General features: G+C 42.8%; 1 protein-coding gene across 1 annotated transcript; it reads left to right on the top strand.

Annotated features, from left to right (window-relative positions):
• The first annotated feature begins 298 nt into the window (after positions 1-298).
• LOC126956564 (non-histone chromosomal protein HMG-17-like) lies at positions 299-862 on the top strand. The gene has a single exon (XM_050793605.1). The coding sequence runs from the start codon at positions 316-318 to the stop codon at positions 586-588; it is 273 nt and encodes a 90-aa protein (XP_050649562.1). The 5' UTR covers positions 299-315; the 3' UTR covers positions 589-862.
• Positions 863-14,860: the final 13,998 nt, after the last annotated feature.

Raw genomic sequence — 14,860 nt, 5'->3', positions numbered from 1 at the left:
TTCAGGCTGGGCACAGTGGCTCACACCCGTAATCCCAGCTACCTGGGAGGCTGAGGCAGGAGAATCACTTCAACCTGGGAGGCGGAGGTTGCAGTGAGCCAAGATCATGCCACTGCAATCCAGCCTGGGCAAGAGGGCAAGACTGTGTCTCCAAAATAAATAAATAACAAATTAATTAATTAATTAAATTGAAGTTAACATACAGGAGCAGCGTGAAAAAGAAGAGGCGAGACCGGCCCCTGGACCGACCAAAGCCCATACACCGCTGCATCCCGCGCCCAGCGCCTATGTCCCGCCGTTGTCGCTGCCACCATCATGCCCAAGAGAAAGGCTGAAGGGGATGCTAAAGGAGATAAAGCCAAGGTGAAGGATGAACCACAGAGAAGATCCGCGAGGTTGTCTGCTAAACCTGCTCCTCCAAAGCCAGAGGCCAAGCCTAAAAAGGCCCCTGCAAAGAAGGAAGAGAAGGTACCCAAAGGGAAAAAGGGAAAAGCTGATGCTGGCAAGGAGGGGACTAACCCTGCAGAAAATGGAGATGCCAAAACAGACCAGGCACAGAAAGCTGAAGGTGCTGGAGATGCCAAGTGAAGTGTATGCATTTTGGATGACTGTGTACTTCTGGTGACTGTACAGTTTGAAATACTATTTTTTATCAAGTTTTATAAAAATGCAGAATTTTGCTTTACTTTTGTTTTTTTTTAAAGCTATGTTGTTAGCACACAAAACACTTCGTTGTTGTTTTGGGGGGAAGGGGCATATGTCACTAATAGAATGTCTCTGAAGCTGGATTGATGTGGGGAAAACACCTTTCCCTTCTAGTTTTGAGAGACTTCCTCTTGGTTCCCAGGAGGAGGGATTCCTTGACTTTAACACACATGGCCACCTTGGCACAAAAGCCTTGTGGTATGGAAAAACAAATTCATTTTTATGTCCTCTTCTCCCTTTCCCTCCTTCAGCATAGACTTAACTCCCTTAAGCCCAGACATCTGTTGGGACCTGACCCCCAGTCATTGGTTACCAGTGTGTTAGGCAATCTGGACTTTCCAGTGATGCCACTGAGATGGCACCTGTCAAAACAGCAGTGGTTCCGTTTCTAGATTATGGATCTTCAGATAAATTCTGCCATTTTCATTTCACTTCCTGAAAGTCAGGGTTGGCTTGTGAAAAGTTGTTAAACAACATGCTAAATGTGAAATGTCAACCCTCACTCTAAACTTTTCCTGTTCAGAGCATCATATGAAGACTTCGTTAAGTTTTAATAGTGATTTTCTGATTTTTGGTAGTCCATTGAAGAAGGGAGTTTGAAAGTTGTTGTATACTGTCAACGACTGTCTGCCCATATCCTGCCTGAAATGCCATGATTGTTTACGGAAAGTGTCTTTAATAAAGCTCGATACAGTTTGGCTTGGGAAAAAAAAAATTAAAATACAGATTCATAGGCTCCACCCCAGAACCACCAAGTCAGAACTGCTAAGTTTAGAGGCCAGGAACCTGCATCTTGAAGAAGCTCCTGGGAGTTCTTTAAAATGCACATTAAAATTTGAGAACCACTATCTATAGTAGCAGAAAAGTCAGTCTTACATTCCCCATGGTGTTTTGAAATTCATTCCTTATTTTTCCTCTATTTTCAGGTGAAATTGAGAATAGCTGGTCAACAAATTTTCTTATATTTTAAAAACATTATAAAGGTACTCTTCATTCCTTTTCCCCCTCCAGACTAAATAATATAAATTCAAATAATATTAATTCCTAAGTCTTGGTAGGATGTATTTCCTAATCATTAAATCATTTACAAACTCTGGTCAAATTCTTTCCTCTCCAGAATCATAGACAATACCCTTTAACCATGGAAAGAGATCCCACTGTTTAATATTTCAGATTAGAAAAATCAGACGCCTAGAGAAGTCACACTAAAGTCATCTGTATTGGTCAGAGTTTTGCACAGGAATGGAACCCTTAGATACATAGGTACATTTATATTATATATCTATATTATACAGATATATAATATAAATATATACAATTATGGACGCTCAGAAGTCCCATCATCTGCAGGTTCGAGACCAACAGACGCTGGTGGTGTAAATTCCAATCTGAGTCCAAAGGCCCAGTGTCCAGGGGCACCAATGGCATAAATCAACAGCAGGAGAAGACCGATGCCCAGCTCGCAGGCAGGCAGGAAGCAAAAGGGATGAATTCCTCCTTCTTCTGCCTTCTGTTCTATTCAGGCCCTCAATGGATTAGATGACGCCCTCTCACACTGGAAAGGGTAATCTGCTTGACTGAGTCCACCGATTAAAATGCTAATCTCATTTGGAAACATCCTCACAGACACACCCAGAAAGACTGCTTAATCTGGGCACCCCTAGGCCTAGTCAAGTTGACACATAGAATTCACCATAACACTATCCTAATCAGGGTTATTTCTAGCTATGGAAAAAGGTGTAGTTACGAATTGATAACCTAACGGTGTCTGCCTCTCATTCCTCCTTCCTTCCTGTTAGCCTTTTGTGTTGACTTTGATCAATGAAGGAACAAACCTAGCACTTACAGGCTGTGTCTAAGCCCTGTCATGCCACAGGAGGATGTGAGTGTTGAGACTGGGAAAAGGTATTCATGAGGTAAGTCCTAAGCAACTTTTCACCTGACCTTGTGAGCTTTTGAGATTTTACAAGTCTTGAGAACCAATCATTCCTTTTTGAGCAACACAAAAATGACACTTGGTGAGGACCATAGACAGCATTCTGATACTGCTAGAGCCAGAAGGCTTAAAATCCTAGCACTGATACCTGCTATTTCTCAGCCTTTAGTTTTGCTCTCCCTTGAAAGAACTCTGCTGATCATTCACATATGCATTCATCAAACATGAGTCAGCATTCCCTGAGTATTCACAGTCTAGCAGAGTTACAACAGGTATTATGAATAACGAATCTCTGAATAAGAAAGAACTTTGATGAGTTAGAGGAAGGGAAGAAAACAGAAGGGTTATTCAGTTTTGAACTACACTGATCGAATGACTCAGAGCCCCTTTGTGTGCATCCACAAGAAAGAGACAGAGCTATAGGGAGAGCCATGTCACCCAAGCTCCTGCCATTCATACTCTTCTAGCAGTATAAAAAGTACCACTACTTGGCTAGTAGCCAGTCACATATTTCCTATTCTAGAGACAACTGTGGGACTTTACTGAGAGTGTCTTTTTTTTAGTCAGACTAGGAAAGTTAACAGTTTTAATGGCTTTTTTAAGTCATAAAGTATTTATGAAGTACCCATTATGAGCAGAACTTTTTTAAAATTAAAAATTGCTAAAGAAATTAGAAGATACAGTCAGCCCATGAGGATTTTACAATTTATTTAGGACAGAAGATACTCATATTGTTAGAGAATGCTATAGGAATTCAAATTAAGAATTCAGTTTCCTGGAAACGATGATTGATCACAGGAACTATCATGAGGAAGAGTCTAGAACTGAGTCTTGAAGAAAATGGAGAGTGACATTGACAGAGAAGAGAAAGAAAGACTTACTAGGGAGGGCGAATCACACCCAACAAAGGCACAGCAAGGAGAAAGTTCACCAAGGTAAGAGGAAGACCAAGAAATCTGGGCAAACTGAATAAAGGGATCATTTGGCAGAACGGGAATTATAAATAAAAGGTGAACCCAAGGGGTGGAATTCTTTGAATTCAGCCTAATTGTTAGGTTAGCCATATGAAACTGCCACTTTTGTAAGTCAATTAGCAGGAATTTCATATGGTTCAGTTGGAAATATGGAGTTCGTGAAATGACATAGTGAAGAAGCTGTTTTGGGAAGACTTATCTGGTAATGGGTAGGCTAGAAGTCAGCTACACCAGAGACCTGGAGACAACTAAGAATTACTCTAGTAAATTGAGCATAAGATGGTGATAACATGGATGAGGGCAGGCTGTGGATATAGAGAGGGAGAGTCAAATCTCACAGGCATTACGAAGGAAAAATTTCACCTAGACTTGATGACTAATTGAACATGGGCAAAAAAGGAAAGAGAAGAGTCAGAGATGAATACGAGATTTGCTGTCTAGGGGACTAGAATGATAGTGTTGCCATGGACAATAGAGGTATACCTTGATTTATGTAATAAATGCTTTCCTGAAAATGTGTGTAGCACAAAATTTTTAAAATCAGGTCATGATTTAAATACACTAAGAACACTTGCTGCATTTGTTAGCGTATTGATTTGCTGCTTTAATAAACAGAAAGATAAACCAGAATGGCCAGTAACGCCACACTTTGGGGTTATCTTTACTGAATATGGGCCCTACTGAACAGAAATTAGAGCTTATCACAAGACAACAAATTTTGTTTGAAAATAACCTTTTTACTACTTTTTTATCTGACTCTAAAAGTAACATAGTGGCTTAAATAAAATAGATTCGTCTCTTATGTAAAGGTCTGAGCTGGTAGAAAACACACAAAGCAGGACAGGGCTTTGTGGGGACCCAAGTTCTTTTCATCTTTTTGCTCTATCATCCTTTATGATGTTGCCCTCATTTGCATAACCAAAACTGGCTCACCATCATCTGTCCTTGTTCCAGATTATAGAAAAAAGAAAGAGGATGTCAAGGACAGCAGCTTCTGTATTAGGATATACCAGAAGTTGTACACATCACTTCTACTCATAGCCTACTGGCCAGATCTTGGTCACATGGACATATCTAGCTGCAAGGGATCCTGAAAAATATAGTCTCTAAGGGTAGCCATGTGCCCAGCTAAAAATTAGGGGGATTTTCCATTAAAAGGAAGACTAGAACAGCAGATATTGTGAGACAATTAACAGTTTCTGTCATAGTTGGGAAAGCCTTTTGTAAAACTGCTTTGAAAATAATAGTGAAGGGAAAATCCAGATTTTCCATTATCAGGTGGTCTAGGACTGCCATATATCTGTGTAGGGAATGGGAAGAAGAAAATATCACTTCCTTTTCCCAAAAATGTGCTCTAGTCTCTGAAATTTTGAGCTAATCAATGAGTCAAGAAAGCACTGAAGAATTGTTTGAACAAACAGGTTGTCAAATTGTAGAATCTTGTAAGAGTATCTTATTAAACATAGTGTGAACCAACAGATTTTCTGGAAGATTTCTCCATGTAAAATAAATGATTTCCCAAGTGAATCTTCATTTCCACCTCTGTCACCAAACCTAAGACCTTTCCAAAGTTGCATCTTCTCCTGGAAGTATCACACTTTGATTCCAACTGCCCCTGCCATGCCTGTCTCCCTAGAACACCCAGTTTCTCCTTTAAAATTTAGCCCGGACACAAGTAAACCCCCTTTCTTTAGTGTCCTTTCATGCAGCTAAGACAGGTATTCAAAAATGACTTAACTAGATATGATGAGAGAACCAAAAGAAAAATAAAAAAAAATAGATACTACATAACAATCATCAGGTTTTTGAGGTATAGAGAGAATTTCGAGCCAACACTGACAGTAGTGGAGGGACTAGTACAATGTCAGAGACACCTTCCTTCCCAGCTCCCTGCCAATCTTTGCCAGGTGGCCTCTGGCCATTGCTTGTTTTTCTAACCTCTGGGAGCCAGTCCCAGACAGTTCTGCCCCTGAATGAATAGAAGACCTTTGGGTACCCAATTGGGGCTTCTAAACACTAACCAAAGACACTAGTCTCCTAAGCCAGGGACTTAGGATCTCACAATTAGCAGACAGTAGGCTCTGTTCATTCTTGTTGCCTGCATGCCTAGCCTAGTAACTGGCACATGGTCAGGGTCCAATATAATGTCTCTCATGTAAAAATTCAAAACCTATCCTCATGCAAATGATCAGAGCAAGCCAAATCTTCCCACTTAATTCCAGTTTGGGATCTGAAGACCATGCTTTCCTTGAACAGTCAGAATTGGGGTATTGGACATTCTGAGTAGTCAATGCTTCAAGACTTATGTGATCTGCTGCAGCCATCTTTGTGCACTCCAAAACAGGAGATGACTCACAGACCTGACCTGAGGTCATCGCACCCACCTCTTCATTTTGAAATGAAGCCCACAGAAAGATCAGTGACTTACCCAGGTTCTCATAGTAATTCAGTGGCAGAGATGCACCTGGAATCCAAATCGTGCAATGCCAGGTCTGTGTGTGTTTCAGTTCACCACTCCTCATTGCTTAGCCCCTTGATTTGTTTTCCCCACAACACTGATCTCAGAGAAGCTGCAGAAGGCTCCGCTCACCTGGGGCCCACAGGTGGTTCCCTATGGTCCCTCAGCATCAGATGGGCCTTCTATGAGTTCCCAGAAGCTACATCATTCCTTCATGTTTACCCCAGAGCCCTTGAAGTTCAACAGATGTAAAAACACATACTGCCCAAACCCGGGCTCACCTGTGCAAGCCTCTGGAAACTTGAAGAAGATAGAGTTGTTTGCTACAGGGCTCTTGAGTGGGTCATAAATACAGAAAGCACCGTCAAAAGTAATGCTGCCTTATTCTTTGAAAAAAAAAAAAAAAAGCACAAAACACTTTTCTCTGTTTTATTTGCTTTTTCCTTCTATTGGCCCAAATCTACCTTCCTGAAGAAACTGTAGGCAAACCTCTGAATGCCTAATCCTCTATTTTTGAACACATAAACCAGAAAGGCCAGTAACTCCATGCCTTGAGGTTACCTTTACTGAGTATGAGCCCTACTGAACAGAAATTAGAGCTTACCACAAGAGGACAAATGTTGTTTAAGAATAACCTTTTAAATACTTTTTAATCTGACTCTAAAAGTAATATACACTCTTGGACCAAAATTGGGGGAAAGCAAAGTAATATTTTTTAAAGTTTTAAAAAGTATAATCCCACCAACACTGTTAATGGTTTGGTATATATCATTTCAGTCTTTTTTTTTTTTTTTCAACACACATGGAACTATCATACGGTTGCAGGCAGAGTTACAAACTTAAAAAAAAAATCAGTCTTGGGTCAGAAGAACAGGCAACAGAAAAAAAAAAGTCTCACATGTCCTAAGAACTGTTGATGCATATAGAGATAGGAAACAAGAAAGCTGCATCTTTAAACTTGGAAAAAGAGAACAGCAAGTGGTTTTCATGTTATCATTGTAACTGATTCTTTCCAGTGGAAAAAAAAAAGTATATTAATCCATTTGTCGTTTAGAATTTGTTGGTCAGGATTAGAGTAAGCGTTTGGTGTGGCTCTGACTATAGTCAGTCATTTCTGTTCTTGCGCTGAAGTGGAATGAATCAATGTGCTTGTCCGAAGGGGCTATGGCAGAGGTGATGGCAGCAGTGTTTGCAGCAGCAGCGACAGCCTGAATGCAGGTAATCACTTTCAAAGGGGACGCTCCAGGCTGGCAGAAGTGTGTTAACCTTTCATCCATGTCATTGGATTTTAATATGTTAACTTTGTACTAAAAGCTGCTGCTTTGAGCTCACGGTTCATAAAAAGTGTGACTGGTCCTCAATGTTCCCAGTTAAGGATAGTAAGGAAAACAGAACCCTGAAAGCTCACATTGATTGAAGCAAAGACAGAGCTGGGGGGTCAGCCCAGTGCCCCAGCTCCTCCCCAGCCTGACAGAACTGAACAGCTATTCATAGCCGCTGGAGCACTTCCAAGCTGCGAGTGTAAATTTACTTGTATCATCTTTGCAGAGAGGAACTGTATAGTCCCCAGTGCCTCCTGGTTGATTCGGATCGACTGTTTATTTGTTTAGTCCTGTAATGATATTATCCACAGGGCCAGAGCCACACAGGGAGGACGAGGAATTCCTGGAGGAGGGAGGCTGTGTGTGTTTATTGCCCTGTCAGCCCTTCACGACAAAAGACAAAAGTTGCTGTAATTTGTGTGTTCCCACACACATGATCCATATGGACAATATCGAGTATAGGTGCTGATGAAGTGGGGAAGAAAGGATGACCAGAAATCAAGATGCTGGCTGCCTTGTGGGAAACATGGAGAAATACTCTAACAGTGAGCCTCTGACTGAACACCACAATTCCAGAGCTGGGAGGAATTCTGAGATGTTCTCCATACCAGAGGGAAAAAGAACCACCAGCTCTTGATTGACTAAGGCCTTGTGTTGCCTTGGACTTTGAGCATAATTTTTTTCTTTTCATGCTTAAAGGATTCTGTTGCCTTTGCAAGAGAATCTAGGTTTTTCTCCTACAGCAATACATATTGCAGGGGACCATGATTTCCCTTTTTCTCAGCACATTTATTATAGCTCAGTTTCCACACAGTTCTGAGCTATGGGTGTATTATCAGGGCCAGTTCTAGTTCATCTCCTCAGTGTCAGACTGAAACCACCTAAAATATGCTGCCAATTGGTTCCTGATTGTATTTCCGGAAGCTTGCAACTCTGAAAGTTTTTTCTACCTCAGGGACATGCCATCCATCCAAGAAATGCAGTACTTGAAAGAAAGGGCACAATGAATCAGCACAGTGAGCCTGTCACTCAGCAGGCTGGCAAATGATGATCTGCTAAGGAGCAGTTGTGCCCAACCTTCTTGCTGACTGTAGGTCCCCTGGGACCCTGCCACATGGAGGCTGCCATCACACAGTTTGATCAGTGCCAAGTCAGCCCTGCGAGTCTCACACAGTTCACTGATACCAAGACAGCAAAGGGCACTGCACTGCAGTGAGGGCTGCCTGGAAAGTAAATGCAAGTGAGATGGATGGCTGCCACCGGCCTTGAGAAACAATACTCAAAACACCAAGCCAGCCCGGAAGTGATGTGACACTGCTAGAAGCCGGTGAGGCACGATGGCACAGCCGGCAACCTCAAACCGCCTGGGCTCATTTTGAGTAGGAGACAAAGCATGGATGCATCAGGGAGTTGCAGCCATCCCAGAAATAGCCATTTAGGGTTCCCAAACAATGGAATATTTCATGACCAACGCCAGGGAAAGGAATAGGAAAAGCCACATTCGTCTTCCTGGGCAGTATTCACCATAGAAGCCCCACCCAACTGACACAGACCCCCGCATGCAGTACGTAGTGAAAAGCTGAACTGCCTCTATAGAATTATAATATGAATAATAATTTAGGAAACGGGGATATGAAATAATAAGAGGAGAATGCTTAACGAAGGAACTAGAAATGCATTAGCAATCCTGAATTGCTGGAAGAGGCAGCGGTTGAAAGGCAGATGCTGTTGCGATTCGTACTTGGCCTCGGGCTGGTACCCACCAGCCTCCGAGCTTACCTTTTCTGATCCTCTGAGTAAGAAAATCTAGAAGAATCCGCTCACTTTGTTTACCGGGTGTGAATGGGAGGCAGATTGAGGGTCAGGATGAGGGAATAAACTTGCCCTAGAACAAAGCAAACAACTATATTAAACAGAGGAGCTGTTACAAAAGCAAAATGTGGGCAGTGCATACATTTTTAATGACCAGGACTCGGGTGCCCTGTGCAAACATAAACAGCTCCCTGCCTGCGGAGGGCTAGAAACCTTCCAGTCCTGGAGTTTGAGCTCCCTGACAGCCCCTCCTAAGGGTGCCTGGCTGGCCTGACAAAAAATCATTTACAAATAAAGAGCTCTCAGAAATGTGCCCTACCTTCGGCCAAAGAGGAGAACCTCTTTTCCAATAAATATTTGGCCGGGTAAGGGGGAGGGGGGCCAAGAGTAACAAAGGGAGCCAGAGGCCTGGTTTGTTTGGATTGCCGGTCCGGCGCGGGAGCGGCCGGGCGCTGCTGACCACGGGTACAGATAGGTTAATTTCCACATGGAGCTGCAGAAACCCTATCCGCGGGTTGCGAAGCGTGGGTCAGCCAAGGCATGTTAATCTGTTTAGCATGTGCGCCGCGCGAAGGAGCCAGACCACCGGGGCGTAGGAGGCGCGGCCGCAGCCGGCGCTCCTCCGGGGGAGTTAATAAAGAGCTTAAGGCAAGCAAGTAAGTGTATGGAGGTTGCGAACGGCTCCGTGCCGGCGGCCCGGGGGAAGGCGAGGCCCGGCTGCCAGCGCTCGCGTCCTCAGGCTCTCGGAACCGCGCGCCCTCGAGGCCGAGCGAGCCCTGCCGCGCCAAGCCTCCCGGGCGCCCGCGGGCCTGGCGCGTATCGAGGCGGGGGGCGCAGTACTGCGCTCCCGCCCCCCGGAGCCGAGCCTCTTCTCCGCGTTCGCACCGTGAAAGGAGGAGGGGAACGAGGAGTTAGGCATCTCGAACATTTTTAACTAATCAAAATATTTGCTGATGAGTATTTATTTTTACAAGAACTCGGTTTGGCTGGAGACTTCCCCAGCAACAATATGGGCTGCCGTATTAGGTTTGTGACGGAGCCAAGTGCAGTTGGGCTTATTGAATCTGCGGGCCGGAGATCGCTTGCTCCGGAGATGTTTCTCCGTTCTGGGGAAGCAGCTTTCCCAAGACCGTCTCTCTGCAGATGGCTCTTAGAACACAACCACATGTCCCCTAAAGCACGGGAAGCTTCGTGTTTTATGTTTGGGCTGAATGAAAAGAGGAACGCACGCTCTTTCCTGCCCAAGCCAACAAAAGAGAAAACAGCGGGAAACATCCCTGTCCTGAGAAAGGAAAGCCAAAGCTCAGAGGTTCCAGTGTAAGCGCAAACAACAAAACTGGATGAGTCCAAAACACCTACCTCAACACATCGCTCCATCGTGCTAAGCTTTTTCTCTCTCTTGTCTTTCTTCCTCCCAATATTCACCCAAGAAAGACCCACTTTTAACTACCGTAGTAAAGATGTGGAGTCTGGTCTGAAGGTGATTAAACAACTACGTCAAGTCATTGCAAAGCCACTGGCCACTATCTAGGAAAACCTATGGAAGATGAAGTCGAATCAAGTTTGAAAACGGACAAGTGGGAGCTTACAATACTTGAACTATAAAGATAACCTGAAAAATTACTGGACCATAATTTTTTCAATGTTACTGAGAACTAGACAAAACATATCTGAACTGGTGGCAGTAATAGTCATTAAGAAAATGGACTGCTGTGGCAGGAACTCAATGCTAACCTCTAACAATTCAGCAGTCCTTAGTGCCTCATAAAGAGTACTTCTCAATGGCTCCTAAGAAAAGAGAAGTTGGGTAGGGGTTGTTCTGGAAGAGAGCATGCAGGGTATTGCTGGTAAGAAGTGTCTGCAGAAACTGTAAATGAGCAAATATTGAAAAGAAGAGGTTCGTGGCTCACGCTTGTAATCCCAGCACTTTGGGAGGCTGAGGCGGGCGGAACACCTGAGGTCAGGAGTTGGAGAGCAGGCTGGCCAACATGGCAAAACCCCTTCTCTACTAAAAATACAAAAATTAGCCAGGCATGGTGGTGAGTGCCTGTAATTCCAGCTACCCAGGAGGCAGAGCCTGGAGAATCACTTGAACCCAGGAGACAGAGGTTGCAGTGAGCCGAGATGGCACCACTGCACTCCAGTCTGGGCAACAGAGCTAGACTCCATCTAAAAAAAAAAAAAGAAAGAAAGAAAAAAGAAAAGAAAAGAATGAAAGAAAATAGGAGGTTGAATCAGAGCAAGCAGAGAGTAAATTTACCTCTCCTGAAAAGACTTCCCAAGTGCAAGATGAGACAGAAATCATTCAAATATACACAGAAGAGAAATATCTGAAGAGCCACAGAGATCTTAAGCTAAGCATCACTTGGCCATGCAATCTGGGGACTTTCAAAAGCAAGCATAGTACTAGGAAATAGAAAGTAAAATGAACTGTTTGGAACCATGTGCCAACTTCTCCCTGGCTTCTATATTAGAGGTTTTTAAATTCAGTCTGGGGAGCCACAACTGAAGAGATTTGGGGAATTAAAACAATCTTCTTTTTCTCTTATACTTCCTTCACTTGCTTGGTTTATATTGTTCATGAAGTGTCTTGATCTAAATGACTTAATACAATGTCCACCTGTCTGATTGGGGACCATATGCTCCTCCAACTCAAGGTGTGAAAGAAGCTTATGGGTCCTTTTGATCAAAGAGACACATGGCCTTACATTTAAAACAGAAAAAGAAAGATAGCACTAGTACAAATTGCCTTCAGTTTACATTACTTCGAAACTGATTGGCATAAGGAATAAGGGGAATAAGGAAAGTAAAAATTTCAGCGAACCAGAAAAAAAAAATCACAGCTGAGGAACTTAAATTCTTTGGAATAAAAGAAGAGAATGGGTTTCAATAATTCCAACCTAAATTTCCTTTACTTAGTGACCCTAGTCAAAAGAGGACACTTTACTCCTACCAGTCAGTAGAAAGACAACAATAAAGAACCTGAAGCCCAGTAAACCAATGAGATTGCCTCCCTGGAAGGTGGCATATTCCCATGCGAAGGCTGAGGTTTCTGATGCTCCCCTGGCCTCATATGAGAGTGTCTTTGTCAGCTTAAGCAGCTGTAACAAAATACCATAGACTGGATGGCTTAAACAATAGACTGGATGGCTTAAAAAACAGACATTTATTTCTCACAGCTCTGAAAATTGGAAGGTCCAACATCCAGGTGCTGACAAATTTGGCTCCTGGTGAGGACTCCAGTCTCCTTGCTTGCTGACAGCCACCTGCTTGCTGTGTCTTCATAATGCAGGGAGAGGGAGCTCTAATCTCTTCCTCTTCTTATAAGGGTACTAATCCTATCATGGGGGGCCCACTCTCATGACCTCATCTAAACCTGATTACCTCCCAAAGGCCCCACTTCCAAATATCATGACATTGGAGTTTAGGACTTCAATACATGAATTTGGAGTTGGGGGCACAAACATTCAGTCTATAACAGAGAGGCACTGCTGTGTCAGTGCAGTACAGCTGGTGGATGGAACACAGTATGGCAATTTCCAACCCATCTTCGAGGCCCAGACCAAGGCCCTGCAAAGGGACCACCTGCTCTTTGAAGTTTTATCTCTCTTCCTTTTTACAGTCCTTTATTCCTCTTAAAAAAATTTTAGAGCACTTATTTTGACCATCTTTGTTTAGTAGCATAAGTTACTTTTAAATAATGTACATATGGATTTACATATATACAATTTATATAACATATACATGGATTAATATATATTCCATGGTCTTGACTAGAATATCAGTAACAGTGATAATGTAATGATGATCATGATAATGACAGCAGCTAACAATGATTTAGCCTGTATCATCTGCCAGTGCTTTGCATGCATTATATTGTATAGTTTTCACAATAAACCTATGAGATAGATTATTATTGCCCATTTTACAAATGAGAACACTGTGGCTTAGGGAAGTTAAATAGTTTATCCACCAGGTTAATATGTGGCAGGGCTGGTCTCCAATCATTGGCATATGTACTCCCAAGCCTATGATCTTAACCATGCACCATACATAGGCCCCTCTTCATGCATACGGTGTCCCCCCATGTCTGTGAGGGATAATTCTAAACGTTAATTTCAATGCTCCTGGGATCACAGTTTTCTTAATAGAAGCCTAAGATTTTGAGTATCAACACTTTCCTTATTGGATAGAATTTCCATTCTCAACAATGAATTAATTATTGCCTCCCTGTTTCTTTTAAACTAAGCCCTCTTTCCATCACCTATGACTTGATTCTGTTGTACGCCTTCCGTAAGCCAGTGTCATTTCATTTGCTACAATGGGAGTGATTGATGGTTCTAATTCTTATGTATTTAATTTTTTAATATATTAGACACCAAACTAGGAAAATTTACTCACCCCATTTGTCATTCTAAAAAATCTAAGACTAATGAGATATAGAAAAAAAAAAAAAAAAAACTTAAATGGAACAGAGTTTCCCAGGGTCCCCAGTAGGTAGGTGGAGTCATGGCAGGAAATGAACCCAGGGCTTACTGAAGAACTCCAGCGGAAGAGAGTGCAGAAACCCAGATAAAAGGCCAAATGGGCCTGGAACCAGCCTCCTACTATGACAATCTTTGGTGTAAGGAAGTAGATATCCTTCATTCAGAGCAAAGAGAACAGGACAGGGATTTGGTTAGCTCATGGGTCTTATGCTTATAAAAATGGAACTGGTAGTAGTGGTGCCTCTCTTCTAATTAAATATGCTGCCCAATTGAGGGACAAATTTCAATTTGGCCAAGTACCTTGAGTATCTCTGAGGGGAGCACCACAGAAAAGATCTTTTCTTTTTTTCTCTCTCTCTTTTTTGAAACAGAGTCTCACTCTGTCACCCAGGCTGAAGTCCAATGGCACCATCTCGGTGCACTGCAACCTCTACCTCCCAGGTTCAAGGAATTCTCCTGCCTCAGACTCCTGAGTAGCTGGGACTATAGTTGGGCACCACCACGCCTGGCTAATTTTGTATTTTTGTATGTTAGCCAGGCTGGTCTCGAACTCCTGACCTCAGGTGATCTACCTTCCTTGGCCTCCCAAATCCTCCCAAAGGGATTATAGGCGTGAGCCACCATGCCTGGCCAGAAAACCTCTTTTCTAAAATGACATTGCCTCACTCAATTGCCAGAAAGTATTTCTTCCCAAATAAAGTGATTGATGAACTGAAGAACTTTCAAAGTATGATGGATCCATGTCATTTAGATAAGCCACTTGTCTGGGGTTCCAAAACAGAATCAATCCCCCACAATTCCTTAAACATCAGGTATACTTATATGGGCCAGATTTGCCTGAAAAGAACAGAATGACATTGCCCAGTGAATCCCCCAGGCTTCACATTCCAAAAGTGTCCCATTAAATGAGTCCAAGCAGTTGCTTCTGAAATCATAAATTCCAAAAGACAATGAAAGTTGCAATCACAAGGGGTAACAGAAGCCAAACACATTAGGAACATGTTCCTTGTGCAAATAGCATAATCCCGGACACGCGGGAACACATGGTTTGCCTCAGACATGTTTCATTTTGTCATCGCATTGAGTGTACAGTATTTCTCTTTGGGTGCAAGAGTGATTGATTTCCTTGGGAGAATTGTTTGTAAGAACATGAAAGTTGCCAAAGC

Source organism: Macaca thibetana, chromosome 6, assembly GCF_024542745.1.
Source record: "Macaca thibetana thibetana isolate TM-01 chromosome 6, ASM2454274v1, whole genome shotgun sequence".
Lineage (NCBI taxonomy): Eukaryota > Metazoa > Chordata > Mammalia > Primates > Cercopithecidae > Macaca > Macaca thibetana.
Note: the sequence above shows the minus strand (reverse complement) of the source record. Positions and strands in the feature narration are given on the sequence as shown.

What these genes read in the sequence shown, in the direction of transcription:
- LOC126956564 (XM_050793605.1), top strand. Translation starts at nt 316, where the DNA reads ATGCCCAAGAGAAAGGCTGAAGGGGATGCTAAAGGAGATAAAGCCAAG.